Raw genomic sequence first — 27,988 nt, forward strand, 5'->3', positions numbered from 1 at the left:
ATTGCTTTTGACTAATTTGATCGATCAAACGGTTTTTAAAGGATGTTCGGATCGAAGTCATGACCCGTTCTCAATCAAATAAGTGGAACCGATCGATTCAGTCCGCCTCAACATATTACGTGGACCTTACAAGCCTATCTGAACATGAAAAAAAACCTACTATGATGATTGACATAAATATATCTTAGTAGGAAAAAATCTGATTTTGATGTAAAAAATCACATAATAAGAAAACAAGATCATTATTTTTTTAAAAATAAATAAATAAACAAAACATAAAATTAGAATATAAAAGCTTTAATATTTATACTATAATGTTAATTAAAGTTGAGGTTTCTAAAGTTGTGAGTTATATAATAATTAACTTTTAATTGATTTGAATCATCTTTATATAACTTTATTGATAAATTTTTAATTTTTCTACAATAGTTTTTCTTTTTAAATATTTCAATAATGTTTTTATCTATAATTATAAATTAAATATTTTTACATTATTATTATTAATAATTTTTTTGGAAGCAAGAAATAGTATATCAACATTACTATAAACAATAAATTTTATATTTAATCATTACTTTATAATTTATAATTTAATATCCTCTATCTTTTAAAATCTTTTAAAAAAAAAATTAAAAAAAAAAGAAGTTGCTGAAAAATTCGCAATCAAAATATTTCTTTGGGTTCACTCACTACCCACAAAATTATGGTACTATGTCATACAAAATATGATACACTTCATGTGAAAATGTGGTACACTTAAAGTGGAAATATGGTACTAAAAAAATACACAGAAAATCAACTACCAGGAACTAATGGCCAATTTCTCGTTTAAAAAATTCAATCTATGCTTATTCCTCGTACAATATGGTTTAGCGGCCAATGAATGCTGACTTCTGCCTTTGGTCCAGAATAAATTCATCGATATCTTTTCATCCCTTTATGAATAAAGTTCTCTGATTTCCTAGATCTCGAAGGATTTCGCTAATCCCACCTAATCTTCACTATAAATCACCGCCGACCCTGGCAAATTTTCATCCCAGGAATCCATTGCTATGATAAGTTTTGGTTGTTTTTCCTAATCAGAAGCTCGGATCTCCGCTCCCGGCAATCTGGCAAATAAGAGGTCAGATTACTTCTTTATATGTAATTTTTTTGTGTGTTTTCTTGGAATCAGTGTGGCGTGAGTTGAGATTTTGTATTTTAAATTAGTTTTATGTTATATTTTGATATATAATATTTTTTTGCCAATCAAATTACAGAGAGAACGAATTGGTATATGGTGGTGGTATATGCGGCACCTTCGTTCCATGCGTTTTGAATGTATATATGCGCGTTTATGTACTTGTGATTAGTTTTGGATATTATCTGATCATTATTGTTATTTTGTCGTCGGTGAATATTATTTTGTCGTCGGTGAATATTATTTTGTCGTCGGTGAGTTATGAATGCTCGTTCATGAAAGAGCTAATTGGGGTTCTTATGCAGATTTAGCTGACCTGTGACAGGTTATTAATCTCTCTGGATGTTTCTTTTATAATCCTCAATTTTGTTTCTATATGTGTCAACGTGATATAGATGTGCTTGTATGTTAATTGTGGCGTTATTTTAAATCATTCAATTCCCGATTGCTTTCTCATATGAGCTTGATTGCCTTTTCAAACAAATTCCTTCCAATAAAAAATGAAAAATACAGGGAAACGGTCTAAACCCATAATTTACTGCTTCAACTTCTTTCTCTTATGTTGCATGAATACAACATACTAGTGGTTTTCACATGTTTTGGGGTTTATAATTGACAGTGAAAGCGATCCTTCGAAATCTTTGGATATTATGCTTGATAAGGTTCGCTATGTGCATTGAGATTTAGCGATTATTTAAATGAATAGTCTTGAGATGATCGTATCTCTGATTGAATTATTGAAAGGACTTCTGCTCAAGTTTTACTAGTTTAAACAGGTTTAGTACGAGTTTGAATGTGAAAAAACGTTTTTAATTTTTACTAAAATTTTAATTTTTCATACCTACAAATAGGCTAAATAAAAAAAATATATAATAAATTTAAGATTAATGCACACATTCTCAAATTTTTAAAAACACAAATTGAAGGGTTTTGATGTGAGATGATGACCGATGGGTTTCTTTTGTTTTGAAGAGAAGGGTTTTTTTTTTAGAGTTTTTATTTGAAGGAAATTGAAAGGGTTTTAATTTTAAATAAGTTAATTTAAAATTTGGAAAAAAATCGCAGTTAATTGCAATTAAGCGCTTATGATGATGCTTAATGTGGTCAATCTATGGTTGATCTTTATTCCCCTTTTTTACCGAATCATGCATTTTCGTCACGTTTTGCTTTTACTCCAGTTTTTTAGAATACCGGCGTAGTCGTAGATAACTTGATTTGTATTAGCTGCTGAGCATGTCGTTCATGATATTCTTTATTTTTGTTTCTTCTTTTCCAGGCTCTTGTCTCTTACATGTGAAGTCATTTTTGGGCTCTCAGAGTAGCTTAAAAATTTATTTCAGTCTGGCAGCTTCAACAACATCAAAGGTATCGTGCACCTATGAGAAGGTGCTGAGCAATAATGACGGGGTGATACTATTATGTGCTTTGAGGAGATCTAGATCATCACATATTTGGAGATTGTGCCGTGTTTCAGAAGGTTTATCACTTGACTATGGCTAATGTCTGCCTTGGTTGAGTCTCAACAAAGTGTGGTGTTGGCGGCATGTAACTTCATTTTATTAGCTGCGTCGTAAGAAAATAGGTGTATTTGATTACCAATCGCCTTCAGAATAGTGTCACAGTTAAAGGACTGATGCGAACGTTTAACCAATTTTAGAACCATGGTTAGATTTCCATGCTTTCAATCTCGCGTCCATTCTCCCAAACAAAAGGTTGATGGATTATCTCTTTATTTGGTATCTGCTCATTATTAAGTTATTTTATTTCCTCATTCTGTACCTGTTGATAACTCTGTTTATTGTTAGTAGAAAATAACTCAGCTCCCGACCGAGGCAATGCAGAGGAGACTGGAGGCTGCTTCTCAGAATTGGGTTCAGAAGAATTTGTATTGCCCTGCAGAAAGCAAGCCGTTTTTAAAGGACGAGGTAGAAACACTCCGCAATGGAGCTAATCATGCAAACGTTTCCTCTCCAGCCAATCGTGACTGCAGATCAGAAGAAATGGAGAGCAAATATAGTAACGAATATAATATTGAGGCTCACAAGAATGCACAAATAAAAAAGAGCCTGTCTTTGGGAAGTGGATTGAACTTGAAAGAGTGGAGCTCAGTTGGTGATGTTTCAGAAGGTGAGATGGAGCAGAGGTTTACTTATAATGGATCTGCTGATAGTGGTAGGATAGTTGTTTCAGATGACATTAATGATCATGTGCACGACATGTCTGAACAATGTCAAGAACCTATGGCTTTTGATTTTGTAATGAACTCTGACTTCACCAAAAAAGAATCCATATTTTCGATTGAAGATTCATTACAATCAGAGAGGGAAGGTGCTGATAAATATAATTTACATCCATCCGTTGTTGGTGACACTTGTGACAATATGCCTCATATTCCACGTGCTGTTGTAAACTCTCGTTCTTTGCCTAGTATGGTTTCCCCTACTAGGAGATCAACATCCTTGTTACCTTGTTCTAGATCTGCTGATGACCTGAATGCTTTAGACTCTGGAATGAACAGCATTTTAGTGTACGATGCCAGAAATCGAGTACAAAATCGACAACATGATTATTCTATCTTTGACAATGACAAGGAAGATGGTGAAAGTCCTGCTGATGAGGACACATGTGAGAATTATAACTATGTTGGTTCGGCAAAAGACTGGATAATACCTGTGTCTGAAGGGGCATACGAGGAGAAAAGTAGAAAAGAGGAAAGTTCTCTGCACAGGTGGGATGAAGTACCAAGCGAGGATTTAAGGTTGAAACGAACTGAAGAATGGGTTGTTTACGACCTTCAGCACTGTAGCCCATTGAAAGAAGATTCGGACGAATTTTATTTATTCAATGACCATGAATTACCGAAAAGTGATGCTTTAGCGGAGAACCCCACTGGTGCGAAGTTGGAAGTCAAGGTGAACCTTGGGAATGAAGTTGCAAAGCGATACATATCTTCCATGAATGCCTCAGCTGCAACAGCTAAGTTGACTAACCTTGGTTTGGTCGTGATCCCATTTCTAAGTCCTTTTATCAGCCTCAAAACACTCGATTTATCTGGGAATTCCATAGGTCTGTTTCTCTAGTATCTATTCCTCTGGCGCTTGCATAAGCTGCCACACGTCTATTTTCATTGTTTCATTTATAGTGACATTTAATATCTACTTCTGTAATTCGCAGTGAGGTTAGCTTCTGGTGCTCTTCCTCGAGGACTCCAGTTTTTGAATCTCTCAAAAAACAGCATATCTGCTATTGAAGGATTGCGGGACCTTACCAGACTTCGTGTCCTTGACCTGAGCTATAATAGATTATTAAGAATTGGACACGGTAAGACCTCTTCTCATGTTAAAGTTCGAATCTATTTGTATGATGGGCTCAAATGTTGGAATCATGTTAATGTTGAGTTGTGTCTCCAGCATACCCCTTCTAATACACTTGTTATGATGTCTTTAACAGGTTTGGCGTCATGTTCCTCTATGAAGGAATTATACTTGACCGGTAACAAGATCAGTGAGGTTGAAGGTCTCCATCGTCTCCTAAAGTTGAATGTCCTCGATTTACGTTTCAACAGAATTTCTACAACCAAATGTCTCGGACAACTAGCTGCTAATCACATCTGTTTGCAAGCTCTCAGCTTAGAAGGAAACCCTGCTCAAAAGAACGTTGGTGACGAACAATTAAAGAAATACGTGCAAAGTCTCCTTCCCAACCTTATTTACTATAACCGACAATCAATCAAAACTGTAGCAATGAAAGACATTAAGACCGATCGATCAGCTCGTCTGGTGATCGGTGGTCATCAGATTGATCGTGGTGTTCGAGCGGAGGCAAATACGGTAAGAAAAGGAACTCATGGCATTGTTTCACAGAAAGCACCATCCTCAGCAATTCATGGTCGAAAAAATCATGTAGTGTCATCGGCAAAACCATTGAGGGCTAGGCACCCGCGTCTGCCTCCAACTGGAATCAGGGAAACTCAAGGGCCTCAATTTGCTGAACATAGCAGCAAACATTTGGACTTCATCAAAAATGATTTACTCATTCGCAGAAGCCGGAGCGAGGGAAATCTGGGTGCTCCCTGATCGAATTTCTAAATTCGATATATATTTATCCTGCATTTCATATCATACGCACAAATATGTTAAGATTTTCTCATACCCTTTGGTCTGTGTCATGAAATAATGTTATGGAGTGCGAGGAATGAGTGGATTTTCTTTTCCCTTCATATATTTCTGTAATGAAAGACTTGGCTTCATTGGAAGTTTGGAACAGTTCTTTCTGCCGGAAGTTTGGAATAGTTCTTTCTGCCGGAAGTTTCCAGTATTTGGTCTATTGCTTGGACTTGATTCCGCTGGATCAAGAAGTATATTGAAAAAGACTGATTACAATTCAATCATTTTGTGTTTCGTATAAATTCTTACTAAAATTTTCAAATCTCCCTTGGTGGTGAAAAAAATTATCTCAAAATATATGATTTTAGACAGTTATGATATAAACCCAAATTCTATATTTTTTAAAAATATTATAAATCTTTTTTTACAAATAGAGGAAAACCCCGAAAAAATGGAAACGAAATTGTAATAAAAGCTGAAATGAAATGTCACAGCCTGGATAGTTGAAAATGTTGAAAAATTTTAAACAAAATTGGCCCGCCAAGGAAAGAAAGCAACAAATCTGAAAATGGAAAGGGGAATGATAGCAGTGGACAAATGGAGATCCGGCAGCCAGGCCTACTTCTTGACTCACCTCCATGCTGATCACACCGCCGGCCTCTCCGCCACCTGGAGCCGGGGTCCCCTCTTCTGCTCCAGGCTCACAGCTAAGCTCCTCCCTTGCAAATTCCCCGGATTTGATCTCTCCCTTCTACGGGTACTCGATATTGGATGCTGGGATAAAATTTCTCTGATATCCCCTTCTTCCGGATCCCCTGCCACTGTCTACGTCAAGGCTATTGACGCTGACCATTGTCCTGGTGATTAAATTATGGTTTTCTTTTTCCTTTTCTAAGTTTCTTTTGTTTAAAGAGGTGGTTAATTTTGTCGGTTTTCGTTCTTTAGGTGTTTGTTCTAATTCCTCAATTAAGTTTCAGTGGTGTTTTTTTTTCCTTCAAGATCTTATGTCAGGAATAACCTCATGAAAACCTCAACTTACACCCTTTTCCAAATCCTCATACAGGTTCCGTTATGTACTTGTTTCGTGGTGAATTTGGCTGTATGCTCTACACTGGTGATTTTCGCTGGGAAAAATCTATCGTTGGAGCAAATATTGGAAGGACCATGTTACTTGATGCTCTCAAGAATCACAAACTCGATGCATTATATTTAGATAATACTTACTGCAATCCAAAATATTCATTTCCTTCTCGTGAAGTTGCTGCCAGGCAGGTATGCGCCTAATGCTGTCGAAGTTTTTGTTTTTCTTTTTCCAATGGTTGCAGTTATGCAGTGAAGGCAGAGAATTACTGCACACAAACAAGTTAATAATATGGACGGACTGATTGCAGGTTGTTGATATCATCACTGCTCATCCTGACCATGAAATCATTATTGGAATTGATTCATTGGGTAAAGAAGATCTTCTACTCAACATTTCACGTGCACTCAGCATAAAGGTATGTGTTGCTAGCAGAGCGTGTGTGTTTTAGGGGGCATAAGCATCTGCAGTTCTACTTGTTACTTGTGCATGAGTATGTTATTAGACTGTAAATATAAAGTAAAAATAGAACAATCTCTTCTGAATTGTTGAGTGCCCTTCAATAAAATAAATCAAACAACTAGTAAGGATCATAAAACCATAACTCAGATCAGAAATTCAGAATCACAGTGATGTATTACAAACTTAGAGATTGTTCCCACATGCATTTGGCACTAGCATGCATTGGATTGGTAAATATTATAATGTAACAAGGAGAGTTAGATGTCCAATATTTAAGCTTCAGTTGGTGGAGTGCCCTTAAATAAAATAAATCAAACCACTAGTTAGAATCATAAATAAAGCCCATACTTGGACCATAGTTGTCAAAGGCGAGCGCCTCTCGCCTCAAGGAGTGGGCGTTGCGCCTGGGGCCGTCCTAGGCACAACGATTCACAAAGGCGAGCCCAGGTGCACGCCTGGGCTTGCCTTGGAAAGGCTCTCAGGCGCGCCTTAGATTGTTTTTTTTAAAATTCAGTAACAGAGAAATTGCATTTTGAAAATGCAACTTATCTGTTTCTTTTTAATAATAACTTAAAATGTAAAAGGCCCAGCCCAACCCCAAACCCAAACCCAAACCTTAGCAGCCCAGTTCACAAATTAAATAACAGAATTACAGAAGGCGACAAGAGCAAAAGTGTGCAGACTGCAACAGAAAGTTCTAGGGACTCTGATGATTCGGTGGAAGAAGATGAACTTGATTTAGATGATTGAAGAATTTTAACCGTGTTACTTATTATTATGAACTTATTAATTATTTGTTGTTTTGTGTGACATTGTGACTTAATTATTTCATATTTTAATATATTATTCTAAGATAAATATATTTTTTAAAAAAATTAAAAATGTGTGCCTTGCTTCGGTAAGGCGCTCGCCTCGCCTTGCGCCTCATGCTCCAGAGCCCTTGTGCGCCTCGGTGCGCCTTGCACCCTTAACAACAATGACTTGGACCAGAATCACAACGATGTACTTCGAACTTAGAGATTGTTCCTACATGCATTTGGACTATTGTGCAAAGTTGGATGTGTAAATTTTAGAATGTAAAAGGGAGAGATCAATTTCCGATATTTAAGCTTCAGTTGGTGGACAGTTAAATGACATTCCTTTTTGTAATTGGTCTATCTTGCTCAATTACATTATTTTTGCCGGAAGAGTGTTCTTTAACTTTGGTCTCTCTACAGATTTGGGTGTGGCCAGAGCGATTGCAAACTATGCATCTTCTTGGATTTGTCGAAAACTTCACGACAAAAACCACGCTTACTAGAGTTCGTGCTGTCCCTCGTTACAGTTTTAGCATTGATACTCTGGAAAGTTTGAATACTTTCAAACCAACCATAGGAATACTGCCGTCTGGACTTCCATGGGCTATGAAATATGTAACAGGAAACACAAATCTTTTCTATTCTCCTTCCACATCTCTTAAAAACAAGACCAACTTTAGGCCAGAGATCTCCAGCTGTTCCAAGATACAAGAGTTAACTGGAGATTCAGCAGACAATAACAGATATTACAAACATATATATGTAGTTCCCTATTCTGATCACTCATGCTTTGTTGAGATACAGGAGTTTATTGAGCTTCTCCGCCCAATCAGTATCAAAGGCATTGTTTCGTCATCCTCATCTTATATCGACCCACATTATTATTTTGGCCACCTTTGTGGAACTAAGCAAGCATCATGGAGGGTACATCAGAAGCTCAAGAATGAAGAAGAGGTTGAAGAAGGGATCCATAAAGTTAAAGTTGCTCATGTAAAATCGGCAACTCCCCCTATGTCAGGAATGAAAAGAAGGCCAGATCATGTCGATTTTTTTGGCATCCGTGTTAGTAGAATTAGCTTATTGAGGAGATTGAGCCGTGGAGTAAGGATTACTGATCCTGAAGCGCTTGTCTAAGTACAGTGTCTCTAAAATGTATAAGGCTGTTGATAACCCTTATAGCCTAGAAATGTATATGAAACATATAGAGAACATCTAGTACTTTAGATTGATAATAAGAATAATTCGAATTTTTTACCAACTGTCCAACGTTCTAGCTAAAATTTATAGTTTGCAAAACTTAGTTAACCTAGACTAGGTTTACTTGAATTTTCATCACACAACAAGAACAAATGTTTTAGTAAGAGCTTCAGAGTAAAATGTTTGTATTTGGATAGGTTTTTCTGCCATAAATTGAACACAATAAATTCCTTTTAATGCAATTTAATGTTTGACGTAGGTCTCATATAGATGAACATTAAATGAAACTTGGAACCATTTAATGTCCCGTTTTTTCGGTACAATGGTGAGTGGTTTGTTACCCGAAACTATGTAAACATACAAGAACTAAACAAAACTAGTAATTGATGACATTTGAATATTTTTTAATAATTAATTAATCAAGACATGTTTTTTGGGTCCACATTTGGTTATAATAAAAAATCGGTTCAATTTATGACACATATTTTTTACCCGATTCATAAAAAAATATTATTTTCTATGCTAATTACGAACCTGATCGATTCGTCTCACGAATATAAATTTATGAGATTTTTTTACAAAACAATTTATCATAATAATATTATTATTACAAAATATTCATTGTTCTATCATTTTATTGGGTAACCTAAAGTTCTAAACAAGAAGACCGAGTCAAATTATAATTTTATGCATTTCAACGAGTCATTGGTCATGAAATATTTGCAATAATTTTCAACCACTAAAATACATAAAGCTCAGAAAATACTAAAATCCATTAAAGAATCTTCTTTTTCCTGTGGGAAGGGGTACCATTGTCAATACACATTCGGAAAACAGGCTGGGTTGACAAAATGGACATTAATGATGAAAACAACTACGTTTGCACACTAATCTTGATCTTTACTTACCATAGCCGTTCTTGATGAGAAAAAAAGGAGATATTTTTATTGATTATTTTCCAGTTTCTATCATATTCTGCAGTCAGAAATGATGATCAAGAACAATTATCAAACAATTCTGTATTTGTTTTTAATACCAAGATTATTCACCAATCTGTGTGTTGCAGCTGACACCATTTCAGGAAACGAAACTCTGTATGGGAATCAGACCATAATCTCTGCAGGTGGGAACTTCGAACTGGGGATCTTCAGTCCAGGTAACTCTTCCAAGTATTACCTAGGAATATGGTACGCAAAGGTCAGCCAACAAACCGTAGTTTGGGTTGCGAACAGAGAAACCCCTCTTTCCAAAAAAGATTCTGCCCAACTCAAGATTTTGGATGGTAATTTGGTACTCTTGGATGGGCCAGTGAACAAAATTTGGTCCACTGATCTAAACGCCACCATCAGTAATTCTGTGGTGGCAGTTCTTCTTGATGAAGGTAACTTGGTTTTGAGAGATGGGTTCTCTAACTTTACGATTTGGGAAAGTTTTGATAACCCCACTCACACATGGTTGCCTGGTGGCAAGCTTGCTTATAATAATATAACAAAAAAGAGCCAACTTCTGATTTCTTGGAAAAATAACGACGATCCTGCTCCTGGGCTTTATTCACTTGAACTTGTTCCGAGTCGGAAGGAATACATAATTAGGTGGAATAGAACTGTACAGTATTGGACCAGTGGGCCTTGGAATAATCATATTTTTAGCCAAGTACCTGAAATGAGGTCAAATTATATATATAATTTTAGTTATGTCGAAAATGTATCTGAGAGTTATTTCACATATTCAGTTTATAATCCTTCTATTATATCAAGATTCGTAATGGATATATCTGGGCAAATTAAGCAATTTACATGGATTGATAATTCGACCTGGAATTTGTTTTGGTCTCAACCAAGACAGCAATGTGGGGTTTATGCTTTTTGTGGAGGATTTGGTAGCTGCAATGAGAACTCATTGCCCTTTTGTGATTGCTTGAAGGGATTTGAACATAAATCTGAAAGTGATTGGGCTTTGAATGATTATTCTGGTGGTTGTGTGAGGGAGATAAATTTGCAATGTGAGAACAATGGTACTTCTCATGGGAAGAAAGATAGATTCCTGATGAATAATTATGTGATTCTACCAGATAAAGCTCAAGTTTTGACTGTTGCGAATGAGGGCGAATGCGTATCTTCCTGCTTAAATAACTGCTCATGTTCGGCTTACAGTTTTGGTGATAATATATGTTCTATTTGGATCGGAGAGCTTCTGGAGCTGCAGCAACTGAANGAATGTGAGAACAAAGGTACTTCTAATGGGAAGAAAGATAGATTCCTGATGAATAATTATGTGATTCTACAAGATAAAGCTCAAGTTTTGACTGTTGCGAGTGAGGGCGAATGCAAATCTTCCTGCTTAAATAACTGCTCATGTTCGGCTTACAGTTTTGGTGATAATGAATGTTCTATTTGGATCGGAGAGCTTCTAAATCTGCAGCAACTGAATGAAGGAGATAGCGGAGGAAGAACAATTTACATCAAACTTGCCGCAGATTCTTCGGTGTTTTCTGGCAAAAGTAACAAGGGTGTTGTTTTTGGCGCTATCGTGGGCTCTGTTGCTGCTGCACTAGTCATTTTAGCTGTCATCTTGGCTNAGAGGAAGAACAATTTACATCAAACTTGCCGCAGATTCTTCTGTGTTTTCTGGCAAAAGTAACAAGGGAGTTGTTTTGGGCGCTATCGGGGGCTCTGTTGCTGCTGCACTAGTCATTTTAGCTGTCATCTTGGCTATTGTCTGGAGACAAAGACGGCAAAAAGTTGGAACTTCAAAAGCAGTGGAGGGATCTTTGACGGCATTTGGATACAAAGATTTGCAAAACGCCACCAAAAACTTCTCAGATAAGTTGGGGGGAGGGGGATTTGGATCTGTTTTTAAAGGGACTTTACCCGACTCGTCTGTGATTGCTGTGAAGAAGCTCGACAGTATCATCCAAGGAGAGAAGCAATTCCGGACAGAAGTGAGCACCATCGGTACAATTCAGCATGTGAATCTTGTAAGACTTCGCGGGTTTTGCTCCGAAGCCGATAAGAAACTGTTGGTCTACGACTACATGGAAAATGGCTCCTTGGATACTCATCTTTTTAACTTAAAAGAAACGTCTAAGGTTTTGGATTGGACAACACGGTACCAAATCGCCTTAGGTATCGCTAGAGGGTTGTCGTATCTCCATGAGAAATGCCGGGACTGCATCATTCACTGTGATATAAAACCCGAAAATATTCTCCTGGATGCCGAACTTTGTCCCAAGGTGGCAGATTTCGGTTTGGCGAAGCTCATGGGGCGTGATTTTAGCAGGGTTCTGACAACCTTTAGAGGGACAAGAGGCTATCTCGCACCGGAGTGGATATCAGGTGTTGCCATAACGGCGAAAGCCGATGTTTACAGCTATGGAATGATGCTTTTTGAACTAGTATCTGGTAGGCGAAACTCCGAGCTTTCCGAGGGTGAAAAGTCTAAGTTTTTCCCTTCATTGGCTTACACTCTAATCGTACAAGGAGGCGACACGCTGAGCTTATTAGACCCTGCACTCTCAAGAATCGCGGAAGCCGAAGAGGTTCTAAAGATTTGCAAAATTGCTTGCTGGTGTATTCAAGAAGATGAAAATATTAGACCTTCTATAGGTCAGGTGGTTCAGATTCTGGAAGGAGTTATGGATGTTAACTTGCCACCGATTCCTCGATCGCTCCAACATTTTGTTGAAACTGAAGAGAACATAATATTCTTCACCGATTCTTCCTCGGGTCAGAGCTCGAACTCGAGAAGCATCATGGCTTCAAATGCTTCCACTCGCTCCAAGGCTTCGGATGCTTCTACTCTCTCCAAGAACTCAACATCTTCCACATCTTAGTCCTGTGAGATAAGAATAATATTGTGTTTCAGTCTCAGAATTCTTCATGTAACGAAATATAGTGTGTGTTAAAAGTGTAGTCTGATGATGTTTGTAATTTAATAATTTGGGACGTTGATTTAGTTTATATACATGGTTAGAATTTTGTAAGAGAACTCCTGTGGTGGTATTGTATCTGGAATGGAAGTAAGCCTATCTTGCACTCGTTCTAGCTTGTTCTTTAATTTAAATTACCTTGGACGATCGAAAGTCATTATCTTTTTGAAGAATATATAATGTGAAAATGCACGCACTTGCTCTATTTTTTTTTTTTTTAATTACAGTGTGAAGTGGGGGTTTTTGCAGTCAATGATGTTCAAATCCTGAAGATGAGAAGATCGACTCGAGTATCTAAGAAGAATCCAAGATACAAGGATTGAACGTGTGGTCTGGGACGTATGCTTTTAGTCTTTGAAAATACTACTACACTAAATTAATTCCTATTGCCACATGGTGTATCATGTATGATCTTACATAGAGTAGGTTTCTTATGAGACGATCTCACTAATCTTTATCTGTGAAACGGGTCAACCTTACCGATATTAACAATAAAAAGTAATACTATTAGTATAAAAAGTAATATTTTTTCATGGATGACCCAAATAAGAGATCCGTCTCACACAAGTTTTTGCCTCATATATGCCCTCATTTTTTAGTAGTACAATTGCTAAGGTTTGAAGCTATTCGAATATGTTCTCACCATGTTTAAGTTTCACGTTAGACGGTTTCACATATTTATATTTTAACATAAAAAATAACATTTTTCATGGATTGGGTCAGGATGGAGATTTATTTCACAAAATTGACTTAGAAGAAGAAATTTTTATGTGTCACAATATGTTTATATTTTATAAGAGTTACGTTTATTATCATTTGTAAAGTACGTTGGACATGCAAAATTAATCAAGATAGAGTAACATGGACTCAAAATTGATTTACTTTATTATTATTATTATTATTAGAATTTATATGGGTGGAAAAATATTAATAAAACTTGATTTGAGATTTTCCATATATCTCCTTGTCATATCTGAAAATGTACATATATACAACTTTATTGTCTTTTGATTTATGTGATGAAAGGTTTATTATGTCTTCTCACAATTGAAACACATTATATTTATTTTATTTATTTTAGATATATATATTAGAGAACATTCACATATATGCCTTTTCTCTATTTAAAAATTGAGGATTTTTGGTGATATCTCGGAAAGGGTTTGTGTCATCTTTGGATTTGGGTAGGAAGGGAGGACCAAAGCTGGATTAGTCCAGAGTTAATCCCGGTAAGCCCAGATGAGACTTGGTGGAAGCCAACTTGGGTAAAGAAAGAGTAACTTGTTTAAACAACCTCAGACATGAAGCAACTTGAGAAGTAGAGGTGTCAAAATCGTTCTGTACGTGCCAACCCGACATGCTTCGACCCAGAAAAAATCAGGTTTTGGTTTGAGATTTTTGGGTTCGGGTTGGACCTGATATCTGATTCGAAAAAATAATCAGGTTCGGGTTGACCCAAATATTTGATTTTTTATAAAAAATATATAATTAATAAATATTGACTATATTTTTATATATTTTATGTTTGAAAAAATATTTATTGTATATTTATATGATAAATTTTCACAATTTAATATTTGTTTTGTCCATTTTTTATTTTTAAAATTTTTTTTCGATTTAATAATATACTTTAATTTTCTACCATTAGAATTTTAAATTTAAATAATATATAAGAGATTTTTTGTTATTATGTGTTTAAATTAAAATATTATTATTATTTTTTTGAATTTTATTAAAATTTTTTTTTTATAAAAAAATCAAAATCGGGTTGAGTCGAATTGATCGGGTTGAGTCAGGTTAGTCGATTTCGGGTTGAGCAATTTTTAAATAGTACTATGCGTCAACCTGACACACCTAAATTGGCACCTTTACCGGGAAGCACATCAGACCAATATGGACTCATACAAGCCCGAGCTCATATTTTGGCTGGGCAGGACAATGTTGAATGATACTGCCCGGGTGGAAAAGGTGTCCGGCCAGGCTGGGAAGACCTTACCATTCCTACTGTCAGAAGGCATACCATGGGTAGATGTCTAATCAGGAACAATATTCATCCACTGCAATCAAGGTCATCTTCTCTCCTATAAATACCTAGGTTTGCCCATTCATTTATGACACGAGATATTGCATTCTACTGTATTCAATAAAGTCTCTCTACTCAGTGTGTCATGTCCTGACTTCAGCGTCGGAGTGACCATGACATAAATCCTTCCGCTGCCCACTGACATTTTCTTGTTGAGTGTGTTCAGATCATCTGGTCTAAGCCCATCCTACCCAGTCCAAAGTAATCACAGGCCAGGCCAGGCCACCCGAGCTCATCCTATAAAGTTAAAAATACTCAAAGGAAAAGTATACATCTCAGCCCGATAGATTACTCACCTAGCTCACCCAATCGACATACATAATCATTGGCGCCATATGTGGAAAATCATATCTATATACATAGATATGGTTTCCAATCGAAACTCAACTCAAAAAAAACCCTTCGGAAAAGATACCATGGACTCAGGGCTCCTCGGGGTAATCCGTTCCCTGGTGACCCTCAACCAATCATCATTGCTGCTCCGGAAGAAACTGGCCTAGCGGATAGTTGCGGCTATTCAAGAGGCAATGACAAACATGGTACCCCCTCACCAAAAGCATCTACATGGGGTAAGAGAGGTGGAGATAGTTCTTAGGTAGCTCGAAAAAACAACCAAAATATCTTGAGAGGCTTGAAGCCCTGGCATGATTTTCCTTTCAGAAAAAATGCTTAGTTCTTGTATTCAACATTTGATTACAAATGAAAATTCATTTTGTCATTTTCAATATGAGTGAAAGTCATTTATCTAGCCCGATAGGGATGAGACCCCGACATCTTATATATACCCAGGAGAGATGAGCCTCGACATCTTATTTAAGTCCGGAAGACATGAGTCCCTGACACCTTATTTAAGCATGGGAAACATGAGACACCGACACCTTATTCAAACATTCCCGATATTTTATCTAAGCCCGAGAGACATGAGGTCCCGTCACCTTATCCAAGCTTGGAAGATATGAGGCCCTGACACGTTATACAAGCCAGAGAAATGTGAGGTCCCGACACTTTATTCAAGCTCTTTAGACATGAGGTTTCGACAATTTATCTAAGTCCGAGAGGTATGAGGCCCTGGAACCTTATGCAAGCCCGAGAGTCATGAAGTCCCGACACCTAATCTAAGCCCTGTAGACATGAGATCCCGACACCTTATGCAAGCTCGAGAGTCATGAAGCCCCGGCACCGGTCCTCACCTTATCTAGTCCCAGAATCCATGAGGCTCCAACACCTTATCTGAGCTTAGGAGACATGAGGCCCCGACACCTTATTCAAGTCCGAGAGATATTAGGCCCCGAAATCTTATTCAATCCCGTGAGATATGAGGTCCCAATATCTTATCGAAGCTCGGGAAACACGAGGCTTCGATATCTTATATAAGTCCGAGAGACATGAGACCCCGACACCTTATCTTTTCGACGACGTCCAAACATGACTAATCAGGACAACTAGTATGACTCTAGCATGACTATTTAAGGAGCGAGTGGTGATGCCCTAGAAATGAACAAGGTCATCCTTGGACTTGGATAGGAAGAAAGGACCAAAGCGGGACCAGTCCAGAGTTCGTCCCGGGAAGCTAAGAGGAGACTCGGTGGAAGTCGTCACAGGTAAAGAAAGAGTAAATTGTTTAAACAACCATGGGCAAACAACAACCCGGGAAGCACATTAGACCACTATGGACTCATACAAGCCCATGCTCATATTTTTGGCGAGACAGGACATGGTTGAATGATATTGCCCGAGTGGAAAAGGTGGATGGCCAGGCAGGGAAGCCCTTGGCATCCCGGGCACTTGCAGCACTTTAGAGTTTTCCCTGACCAAGCAAGCCAGTGTACTCGAGAAGATAAATTAAGCGATCTTGGACCTTGTCCACGGTAATCGAGGAGTATGTTTCTCTCTAAGTTTCCAGGCCATCCAACTTGGGCTCAGCTTACCCGTCACCAGCAAGAACTGCACAGTATGGGTCGTCATGCCTACTTTCAGAAGGCATGGCATGGGTAGATGTCTAATTCGGAACAGTGTCCAGGCGCTACAATCGAGGTCATCTTCATCTTTATAAATACCCAGATTTTCTCATTCATTTGGGACACGAGATATTACATTCAATAAATTTTATCTCTACTTTGTGTGTCATGTACTGACTTAAGTGTCAGAGTGACTACGCAGGAAACCTTTTCGGCACCCACTGACATTTTTTTGGTGATTGTGTGCAGATCATCTGGCCCCAGCTCACCCTACCTAGTCTAGAGTACTTATAGACCATGCCACCTGAGCTCATCCTTCCTAGTCCAGAGTACTCACACTGCATGCCAGGCCACCCGAGCTCATCCCATCAAATCAAAAACATTCATAAGAAAAGTACACATATCTGTCCGATAGATTGCTTACCCAACTCATCCAATCGATGAACAACATAAATTTCATTTTTTTTTTATTAATTAGTATCCATGAAGAAGTAATAGTTTACGACCTCATTAATTTGTAATCATGTGCATAATCTTTGAAAACCTTCAATTTCAATAAAATAAAATAAAAATGCATTTTAATTGGACAAAAACTCTTGTAGCACCGTCTCACGGGTTTCGTGAGAAAGATATCTGATTCGACCCAACTCATGAAAAAATATTACATTTTATATCACAAATATTAGTTTTCATGATAGATGTGGATCATGTCGACCCGTCTCACATATATAGGCCCATGAAACTATCTCACGAAAGACCTATTTTTTTAATTGTTACAATTGAGAAAGAAGAGTAAAAATCATAAATAAAGAAACCAAATGTTGATGATCGCATATCATTGAAGGATTTTAGATTTTTAGCACGGTTTATTCAAAATTAAACAGGTTCGAGTCTATTTTTTCCTCAATTTATTTTATTTGTATTATAAGCGATAAATTCAGTGTTTAACCTCATAAAAAGCAATGATGAAAAATTATGTTTTCTAATTTTTTTAATATGCCTTAAATAGCTTGTCAGCATGTTGCCACTTTCACTTTTTTTTTAGACAGTTTGTCAGTAAAATCTTACGTTTTCTGATATGAGAATCCTAATATAATTGTGTACTTTAATTAACAAAATAAATTTTTGTTTAAACATAATAAAATGAATTTTACCAGCAAAAAAAGTTCTCTGTACATAAATTATTATTATTATTATTGATAAAACGCGTGGGTCTCGAATCGTAATATCATTATTATATTTTATTTATAGTAGTAGAAGCGTGTATAATCATTAACTTTATAAAAAATAACAAAAATACGAATTCAACAGAAAAGTTACGGTCTCGTTAAACCAACATTTTCATTGATCTCAATTTCGATCATATTCGCAGTCCTGAAATACTGTATCTGAAATTTACAATAAATAAAAAGAAAAATAGAGATGAAGTCTTTGAGTACTTAGCGAAGAAAAAAAATGGGCTTATATATAGTTAGCAATTCAAATGATAATATATCAATACATTCATTCAATATCAGATGACATGTATCCGTAGTAACATATGTCACAAAATATCTTGTCAAGTGAAATGAAATTACATTCAAAACTCTGAAGTGAATCGTGGGCTAAAGAGGTGGGTTCGACCAACATTCTGTATAATATTTTCCCCACGTACTCAAGTAAGATATGAACAATCGAACATTTACGAGTCAAGGTGAACTCATATTTTCGAACTGAAGTCACGTTATTCAAATAAACCATATATCATGTTTTAAACTCATTGTTCATGTGACTCACATTTTTGGGCCGAACTCATGTTGTCCAGTGAGCTAGCAATCCGGTACATAGACTGTTATCAAGGACTCAAGTAACTCATTCATTCCGTCATAGCCGATTGACAATAGTCAGGAATCGATAACAATCCGGAAAATCAAATATTCAGTACAATATGACCAATAAAAATGAGAAATTCACAATATGACGCAATATATACATAAAGAATCAGTTTATGAAACTTTACTGTAAATTCCAAGTCAAATGTCAAACTCTATTATTTCAAAAATTGGTAAAAATAATCACAATATAGAAATCACACCTCAGTAACATATTTTTTTAAAATTATTATCATCTCGATTTCAATCCCAAGTCAAGATAATTTTCTATAAATATAATTTGAGTAGTTTTACACTGGTTAAAACATGTAGTAAGTGTTGGAGCCTTTAAAAGTAATTTTTATACAAAACTTGTATCAGATAGTTTTGGTTAAAATTTTAAAAAATCATAACAATTAAAATACATGTCGTAAAATCATGGAAACTTTCGAAATTTTAATGGAAAATAATAAATTTATAAAGTCATCTTAATTAATGAGAAACAAATCAGTTGTTCATCTAAACTTATATTAAATATTTTATGCTCATGTTATATAGAATTTAAATAAATTTAATAGATTAAAATTTTATTTTGATTTAATTATTGCGTTTGAATTTAAATTTTTTTTTGGGATATGATTGATTTCCCCCTCTTGGAAATCAGTTTCCTGTGACGTGTTCAGATTATTTATGGTCAATTTTTTAGAACTTCCTTTGACTCAGCTTACGTTAATAGTTATCAAAGTACTGTTGCCTGAGTCTGTTATTTTGATCAATTCATTGTAAGAACATCCCATCTACCGCTAAATCAGTCATTTTCGAAACTATGAATAAATCTCCCAAAAATGGTCATCATGTAGCATGTACTTTCCCAAAAAAATAATTTAATTTTGATATTTTATATTTGTATTTTTTGTGAATTTAGTTATAAATACCATAAAATTTTAATTTTGAGTCATGAATTTATTAATTATTATTATTATTATTATTTATAATTTTAATAATTTTTTCTGCGAGACGTGAGTACTGGGATGGCAGCGTAGAGCTGACTCAAGGAAAAAAATGACTGAACTTGGACAAAATGGCCATTAATGATGAAAGCAACTCAGTTTGCACACCAATCTTGATCTTTACTTACCATAGCCGTTCTTGTTGAGAAAAAAAGGAGATATTTTTATTGAATATATTTTCCAATATTCTATCATATTCTGCAGTCGAAGATGATAATCAAGAACAATTATCTAACGGTTCTTTATTTGTTTTCAGTACCAATTTTATTCAACAGTATTCTTTGTGTTGCAGCTGACACCATTTCAGCAAACGAAACTCTGTATGGGAATCAGACCATAGTCTCTGCAGGTGGGAACTTCGAACTGGGGATCTTCAGTCCAGGTAACTCTTCCAAGTGTTACCTAGGAATATGGTACGCAAAGGTCAGCCAACAAACTGTAGTTTGGGTTGCGAACAGAGAAACCCCTCTTTCCAAAAAAGATTCTGCCCAACTCAAGATTTTGGATGGTAATTTGGTACTCTTGGATGGGCCAGTGAACAAAATTTGGTCCACTGATCTAAACGCCACCATCAGTAATTCTGTGGTGGCAGTTCTTCTTGATGAAGGTAACTTGGTTTTGAGAGATGGGTTCTCTAACTTTACGATTTGGGAAAGTTTTGATAACCCCACTCACACATGGTTGCCTGGTGGCAAGCTTGCTTATAATAATATAACAAAAAAGAGCCAACTTCTGATTTCTTGGAAAAATAACGACGATCCTGCTCCTGGGCTTTATTCACTTGAACTTGTTCCGAGTCGGAAGGAATACATACTTAGGTGGAATAGAACTGTACAGTATTGGACCAGTGGGCCTTGGAATAATCATATTTTTAGCCAAGTACCTGAAATGAGGTCAAATTATATATATAATTTTAGTTATGTCGAAAATGTATCTGAGAGTTATTTCACATATTCAGTTTATAATCCTTCTATTATATCAAGATTCGTGATGGATATATCTGGGCAAATTAAGCAATATAACTGGATTGATAATTCGAACTGGTTTTCGTTTTGGTCTCTACCAAGACAGCCATGCGGGGTTTATGCCTTTTGTGGAGGATTTGGTAGCTGCAATGATATCTCATTGCCCTTTTGTGATTGCTTGAAGGGATTTGAACATAAATCTGAAAGTGATTGGGCTTTGAATGATTATTCAGGTGGTTGTGTGAGGGAGATAAATTTGCAATGTGAGAACAATGATACTTCTAATGGGAAGAAAGATAGATTCCTGATGAATAATTATGTGATTCTACCAGATAAAGCTCAAGTTTTGACTGTTGGGAGTGAGGGCGAATGCGAATCTTCCTGCTTAAATAATTGCTCATGTTCGGCTTACAGTTTTGGTGATAATGTATGTTCTATTTGGATCGGAGAGCTTCTGGAGCTGCAGCAACTGAATGAAGGAGATAGCGGAGGAAGAACAATTTACATCAAACTTGCCGCAGATTCTTCGGTGTTTTCTGGCAAAAGTAACAAGGGAGTTGTTTTGGGCGCTATCGGGGGCTCTGTTGCTGCTGCACTAGTCATTTTAGCTGTCATCTTGGCTATTGTCTGGAGACGAAGATGGCAAAAAGTTGGAACTTCAAAAGCAGTGGAGGGATCTTTGACGGCATTTGGATACAAAGATTTGCAAAACGCCACCAAAAACTTCTCAGATAAGTTGGGGGGAGGGGGATTTGGATCTGTTTTTAAAGGGACTTTACCCGACTCGTCTGTGATTGCTGTGAAGAAGCTCGACAGTATCATCCAAGGAGAGAAGCAATTCCGGACAGAAGTGAGCACCATCGGTACAATTCAGCATGTGAATCTTGTAAGACTTCGCGGGTTTTGCTGTGAAGCCGATAAGAAACTGTTGGTCTACGACTACATGGAAAATGGCTCCTTGGATACTCATCTTTTTAACTTAAAAGAAACGTCTAAGGTTTTGGATTGGACAACACGGTACCAAATCGCCTTAGGTATTGCTAGAGGTTTGTCGTATCTCCACGAGAAATGCCGGGACTGCATCATTCACTGTGATATAAAACCCGAAAATATTCTCCTGGATGCCGAACTTTGTCCCAAGGTGGCAGATTTCGGTTTGGCGAAGCTCATGGGGCGTGATTTTAGCAGGGTTCTGACAACCTTTAGAGGGACAAGAGGCTATCTCGCACCGGAGTGGATATCAGGTGTTGCCACAACGGCGAAAGCCGATGTTTACAGTTATGGAATGATGCTTTTTGAACTAGTATCTGGTAGGCGAAACTCCGAGCTTTCCGAGGGTGAAAAGTCTAAGTTTTTCCCTTCATTGGCTTACACTCTAATCGTACAAGGAGGCGACACGCTGAGCTTATTAGACCCTGCACTCTCAAGAATCGCGGAAGCCGAAGAGGTTCTAAAGATTTGCAAAATTGCTTGCTGGTGTATTCAAGAAGATGAAAATATTAGACCTTCTATAGGTCAGGTGGTTCAGATTCTGGAAGGAGTTATGGATGTTAACTTGCCACCGATTCCTCGATCGCTCCAACATTTTGTTGAAACTGAAGAGAACATAATATTCTTCACCGATTCTTCCTCGGGTCAGAGCTCGAACTCGAGAAGCATCATGGCTTCAAATGCTTCCACTCGCTCCAAGGCTTCGGATGCTTCTACTCTCTCCAAGAACTCAACATCTTCCACATCTTAGTCCTGTGAGATAAGAATAATATTGTGTTTCAGTCTCAGAATTCTTCATGTAACGAAATATAGTGTGTGTTAAAAGTGTAGTCTGATGATGTTTGTAATTTAATAATTTGGGACGTTGATTTAGTTTATATACATGGTTAGAATTTTGTAAGAGAACTCCTGTGGTGGTATTGTATCTGGAATGGAAGTAAGCCTATCTTGCACTCGTTCTAGCTTGTTCTTTAATTTAAATTACCTTGGACGATCGAAAGTCATTATCTTTTTGAAGAATATATAATGTGAAAATGCACGCACTTGCTCTATTTTTTTTTTTTTTAATTACAGTGTGAAGTGGGGGTTTTTGCAGTCAATGATGTTCAAATCCTGAAGATGAGAAGATCGACTCGAGTATCTAAGAAGAATCCAAGATACAAGGATTGAACGTGTGGTCTGGGACGTATGCTTTTAGTCTTTGAAAATACTACTACACTAAATTAATTCCTATTGCCACATGGTGTATCATGTATGATCTTACATAGAGTAGGTTTCTTATGAGACGATCTCACTAATCTTTATCTGTGAAACGGGTCAACCTTACCGATATTAACAATAAAAAGTAATACTATTAGTATAAAAAGTAATATTTTTTCATGGATGACCCAAATAAGAGATCCGTCTCACACAAGTTTTTGCCTCATATATGCCCTCATTTTTTAGTAGTACAATTGCTAAGGTTTGAAGCTATTCGAATATGTTCTCACCATGTTTAAGTTTCACGTTAGACGGTTTCACATATTTATATTTTAACATAAAAAATAACATTTTTCATGGATTGGGTCAGGATGGAGATTTATTTCACAAAATTGACTTAGAAGAAGAAATTTTTATGTGTCACAATATGTTTATATTTTATAAGAGTTACGTTTATTATCATTTGTAAAGTACGTTGGACATGCAAAATTAATCAAGATAGAGTAACATGGACTCAAAATTGATTTACTTTATTATTATTATTATTATTAGAATTTATATGGGTGGAAAAATATTAATAAAACTTGATTTGAGATTTTCCATATATCTCCTTGTCATATCTGAAAATGTACATATATACAACTTTATTGTCTTTTGATTTATGTGATGAAAGGTTTATTATGTCTTCTCACAATTGAAACACATTATATTTATTTTATTTATTTTAGATATATATATTAGAGAACATTCACATATATGCCTTTTCTCTATTTAAAAATTGAGGATTTTTGGTGATATCTCGGAAAGGGTTTGTGTCATCTTTGGATTTGGGTAGGAAGGGAGGACCAAAGCTGGATTAGTCCAGAGTTAATCCCGGTAAGCCCAGATGAGACTTGGTGGAAGCCAACTTGGGTAAAGAAAGAGTAACTTGTTTAAACAACCTCAGACATGAAGCAACTTGAGAAGTAGAGGTGTCAAAATCGTTCTGTACGTGCCAACCCGACATGCTTCGACCCAGAAAAAATCAGGTTTTGGTTTGAGATTTTTGGGTTCGGGTTGGACCTGATATCTGATTCGAAAAAATAATCAGGTTCGGGTTGACCCAAATATTTGATTTTTTATAAAAAATATATAATTAATAAATATTGACTATATTTTTATATATTTTATGTTTGAAAAAATATTTATTGTATATTTATATGATAAATTTTCACAATTTAATATTTGTTTTGTCCATTTTTTATTTTTAAAATTTTTTTTCGATTTAATAATATACTTTAATTTTCTACCATTAGAATTTTAAATTTAAATAATATATAAGAGATTTTTTGTTATTATGTGTTTAAATTAAAATATTATTATTATTTTTTTGAATTTTATTAAAATTTTTTTTTTATAAAAAAATCAAAATCGGGTTGAGTCGAATTGATCGGGTTGAGTCAGGTTAGTCGATTTCGGGTTGAGCAATTTTTAAATAGTACTATGCGTCAACCTGACACACCTAAATTGGCACCTTTACCGGGAAGCACATCAGACCAATATGGACTCATACAAGCCCGAGCTCATATTTTGGCTGGGCAGGACAATGTTGAATGATACTGCCCGGGTGGAAAAGGTGTCCGGCCAGGCTGGGAAGACCTTACCATNATGACATAAATCCTTCCGCTGCCCACTGACATTTTCTTGTTGAGTGTGTTCAGATCATCTGCTCTAAGCCCGTCCTACCCAGTCCAAAGTAATCACAGGCCAGGCCAGGCCACCCGAGCTCATCCTATAAAGTTAAAAATACTCAAAGGAAAAGTATACATCTCTGCCCGATAGATTACCCACCTAGCTCACCCAATCGACATACATAATCATTGGCGCCGTCTGTGGAAAATCATATCTATATACATAGATATGGTTTCCAATCGAAACTCAACTCAAAAGAAACCCTTCGGAAAAGATACCATGGACTCAGGGCTCCTCGGGGTAATCCGTTCCCTGGTGACCCTCAACCAATCATCATTTCTACTCCGGAAGAAACTGGCCTAGCGGATAGTTGCAGCTATTCAAGAGGCAACAACAAACACGGTACCCACTCACCAAAAGCATCTACAGGGGGTAAGAGAGGTGGAGATAGTTCCTAGGTAGCTCGAAAAAACAACCAAAATATCCCGGGAGGCATGAAGCCCCGATATGATTTTCATTTCAAAAAAAAATGCTTAGCTCTTGTATTCAACATTTGATTACAAATGAAAATTCATTTTGTCATTTTCAATATGAGTGAAAGTCATTTATCTAGCCCGATAGGGATGAGACCCCGACATCTTATATATGCCCGGGAGAGATGAGCCTTGACATCTTATTTAAGCCCGGGAGACATGAGTCCCTGACACCTTATTTAAGCATGGGAGACATGAGACACCGACACCTTATTCAAACCTAGGAGATATGAGGCCCTGATATTTTATCTAAGCCCGAGAGACATGAGGTCCCGTCACCTTATCCAAGCTTGGAAGATATGAGGCCCCGACACCTTATACAAGCCCGAGAAATATGAGGTCCCGACACTTTATTCAAGCTCTTTAGACATGGGGTCTCGACAATTTATCTAAGTCCGGGAGGTATGAGGCCCTGGAACCTTATGCCAGCCCGAGAGTCATGAAGTCCCGAAACCTAATCTAAGCCATGTAGACATGAGATCCCGACACCTTATACAAGTCGGGAAGACATGAGGCCTCGGCACCGGGCCTCACCTTATCTAGTCCCGGAATCCATGAGGCTCCAACACCTTATCTGAGCTTAGTAGACATGAGGCCCCGACACCTTATTCAAGTCCGAGAGATATTAGGCCTCGAAATCTTATTCAAGCCCGTGAGATATGAGGTCTCAATATCTTATCGAACATCGGGAAACACGAGGCTTCGATATCTTATCTAAGCCCGAGAGACATGAGACCCCGACACGTTATCTTTTCGACGGCGTCCAAACATGACTAATCAGGACAACGAGTATGACTCTAGCATGACTATTTAAGGAGCGAGTGGTGATGCCCCAGAAATGACCAAGGTCATCCTTGGACTTGGATAGGAAGAAAGGACCAAAGCAGCACCAGTCCAGAGTTCGTCCCGGGAAGCTAAGAGGAGACTCGGTGGAAGTCGTCACAGGTAAAGAAAGAGTAAATTGTTTAAACAACCATGGGCAAACAGCAACCCGAGAAGCACAGTAGACCACTATGGACTCATACAAGCCCATGCTCATATTTTTGGTGAGACATGACATGGTTGAATGATAGTGCCCGGGTGGAAAAGTTGGCTGGCCAGGCAGGGAAGCCCTTGGCATCCCGAGCACTTACAGCACTTTAGAGTTTTCCCTGAGCAAGCAAGCCAGTGTACTTGAGAAGATAAATTAAGCGATCTTGGACCTTGTCCACGGTAATCGAGGAGTATGTTTCTCTCCAAGTTTCCAGGCCATCCAACTTGGGCTCAGGTTACCGGTCACCAGCAATAACTGCACAGTATGGGTCGTCATGCCTACTTTCAGAAGGCATGGCATGGGTAGATGTCTAATTCGGAACAGTGTCCAGGCGCTACAATCGAGGTCATCTTCTTCTTTATAAATACCCAGATTTTCTCATTCATTTGGGACACGAGATATTACATTCAATAAATTTTATCTCTACTTTGTGTGTCATGTACTGACTTAAGTGTCAGAGTGACTACGCAGGAAACCTTTTCGGCACCCACTGACATTTTCTTGTTGAGTGTGTGCAGATCATCTGCCCCAGCTCACCCTACCTAGTCTAGAGTACTCACAGACCATGCCACCTGAGCTCATCCTTGTAACACCGTCTCACGGGTTTCGTGAGAAAGATATCTGATTCGACCCAACTCATGAAAAAATATTACATTTTATATCACAAATATTAGTTTTCATGATAGGTGTGGATCATGTCGACCCGTCTCACATATATAGGCCCATGAAACTATCTCACGAAAGACCTATTTTTTTAATTGTTACAATTGAGAAAGAAGAGTAAAAATCATAAATAAAGAAACCAAATGTTGATGATTGCATATCATTGAAGGATTTTAGATTTTTAGCACGTTTTATTCAAAATTAAACAGGTTCGAGTGTATTTTTTCCTCAATTTATTTTATTTGTATTATAAAGGATAAATTCAATGTTTAACCTCATAAAAAGCAATGATGAAAAATTATGTTTTCTAATTTTTTTAATATGCCTTAAATAGCTTGTCCGCATGTTGCCACTTTCACTTTTTTTTAGACAGTTTGTCAGTAAAATCTTACGTTTTCTGATATGAGAATCTTAGTATAGTTGTGTACTTTAATTATCAAAATAAATTTTTGTTTAAACATAATAAAATGAATTTTACCGGCAAAAAAAGTTTTCTGAACATAAATTATTATTATTATTGATAAAACGCGTGGGTCTCAAATCGTAATATCATCATTATATTTTATTTATAGTAGTAGAAGCGTATACAATCATTAACTTTATAAAAGATAATAAAAATACGAATTCAACAGAAAAGTTACGGTCTCGTTAAACCGACATTTTCATTGATCTCAATTTCGATCATATTCGCAGTCCTGAAATACTGTATCTGAAATTTACAATAAATAAAAAGAAAAATAGAGATGAAGTCTTTGAGTACTTAGCGAAGAAATAAAATGGGCTTATATATATAATTAGCAATTCAAATGATAATATATCAATACATTCATTCAATATCAGATGACATGTATCCGTAGTAACATATGTCACAAAATATCTTGTCAAGTGAAATGAAATTACATTCAAAACTCTGAAGTGAATCGTGGGCTAAAGAGGTGGGTTCCACCAACATTCTGTGTAATATTTTCCCCATGTACTCAAGTAAGATATGAACAATCGATCATTTACGAGTCAAGGTGAACTCATATTTTCGGACTGAAGTCACGTTGTTCAGATAAACCATATATCATGTTTTAAACTCATTGTTCATGTGACTCACATTTTTGTGCCGAACTCATGTTGTCCAGTGAGCTAGCAATCCGGTACATAGACTGTTATCAAGGACTCAAGTAATTCATTCATTCCGTCATAGCCGATTGACAACAGCCAGGAATCGATAACAATCCGAAAAATCAAATATTCAGTACAATATGAGCAATAAAAATGAGAAATACACAATAT

General features: G+C 36.8%; 4 protein-coding genes across 9 annotated transcripts; all 4 read left to right on the forward strand.

The window, feature by feature from the left end:
* The first annotated feature begins 856 nt into the window (after positions 1-856).
* LOC140958815 (uncharacterized) lies at positions 857-5,491 on the forward strand. 6 transcript variants are annotated; one of them, XM_073416382.1, is made up of 5 exons: positions 857-1,123; positions 2,457-2,892; positions 3,001-4,246; positions 4,355-4,501; positions 4,631-5,491. In XM_073416382.1, the coding sequence occupies exons 2-5, from the start codon at positions 2,842-2,844 to the stop codon at positions 5,254-5,256; spliced, it is 2,070 nt and encodes a 689-aa protein (XP_073272483.1). In that variant the 5' UTR covers positions 857-1,123; positions 2,457-2,841; the 3' UTR covers positions 5,257-5,491. The 6 variants fall into 6 exon arrangements, with proteins under 6 accessions (XP_073272483.1, XP_073272486.1, XP_073272484.1 ...); XM_073416385.1 differs by having other exon boundaries at positions 858-1,123; positions 2,457-2,657; XM_073416383.1 differs by having other exon boundaries at positions 858-1,123; positions 2,986-4,246; positions 4,631-5,490.
* A 218-nt stretch (positions 5,492-5,709) lies between these two features.
* LOC140958816 (uncharacterized) lies at positions 5,710-8,880 on the forward strand. The gene is made up of 4 exons (XM_073416386.1): positions 5,710-6,146; positions 6,350-6,558; positions 6,678-6,785; positions 8,047-8,880. The coding sequence occupies exons 1-4, from the start codon at positions 5,855-5,857 to the stop codon at positions 8,758-8,760; spliced, it is 1,323 nt and encodes a 440-aa protein (XP_073272487.1). The 5' UTR covers positions 5,710-5,854; the 3' UTR covers positions 8,761-8,880.
* Positions 8,881-9,610: 730 nt separating this feature from the next.
* On the forward strand, positions 9,611-12,860 carry LOC140959035 (G-type lectin S-receptor-like serine/threonine-protein kinase At2g19130). The gene is made up of 2 exons (XM_073416743.1): positions 9,611-11,364; positions 11,468-12,860. The coding sequence occupies exons 1-2, from the start codon at positions 9,811-9,813 to the stop codon at positions 12,653-12,655; spliced, it is 2,742 nt and encodes a 913-aa protein (XP_073272844.1). The 5' UTR covers positions 9,611-9,810; the 3' UTR covers positions 12,656-12,860.
* Positions 12,861-19,660: 6,800 nt separating this feature from the next.
* On the forward strand, positions 19,661-22,563 carry LOC140959582 (G-type lectin S-receptor-like serine/threonine-protein kinase At2g19130). The gene has a single exon (XM_073417498.1). It carries the CDS (start codon positions 19,863-19,865, stop codon positions 22,356-22,358), a length of 2,496 nt encoding a protein of 831 aa, XP_073273599.1. The 5' UTR covers positions 19,661-19,862; the 3' UTR covers positions 22,359-22,563.
* The last annotated feature ends 5,425 nt before the right edge of the window (positions 22,564-27,988 follow it).

Source organism: Primulina huaijiensis, chromosome 15, assembly GCF_012295235.1.
Source record: "Primulina huaijiensis isolate GDHJ02 chromosome 15, ASM1229523v2, whole genome shotgun sequence".
Classification (NCBI taxonomy): domain Eukaryota; kingdom Viridiplantae; phylum Streptophyta; class Magnoliopsida; order Lamiales; family Gesneriaceae; genus Primulina; species Primulina huaijiensis.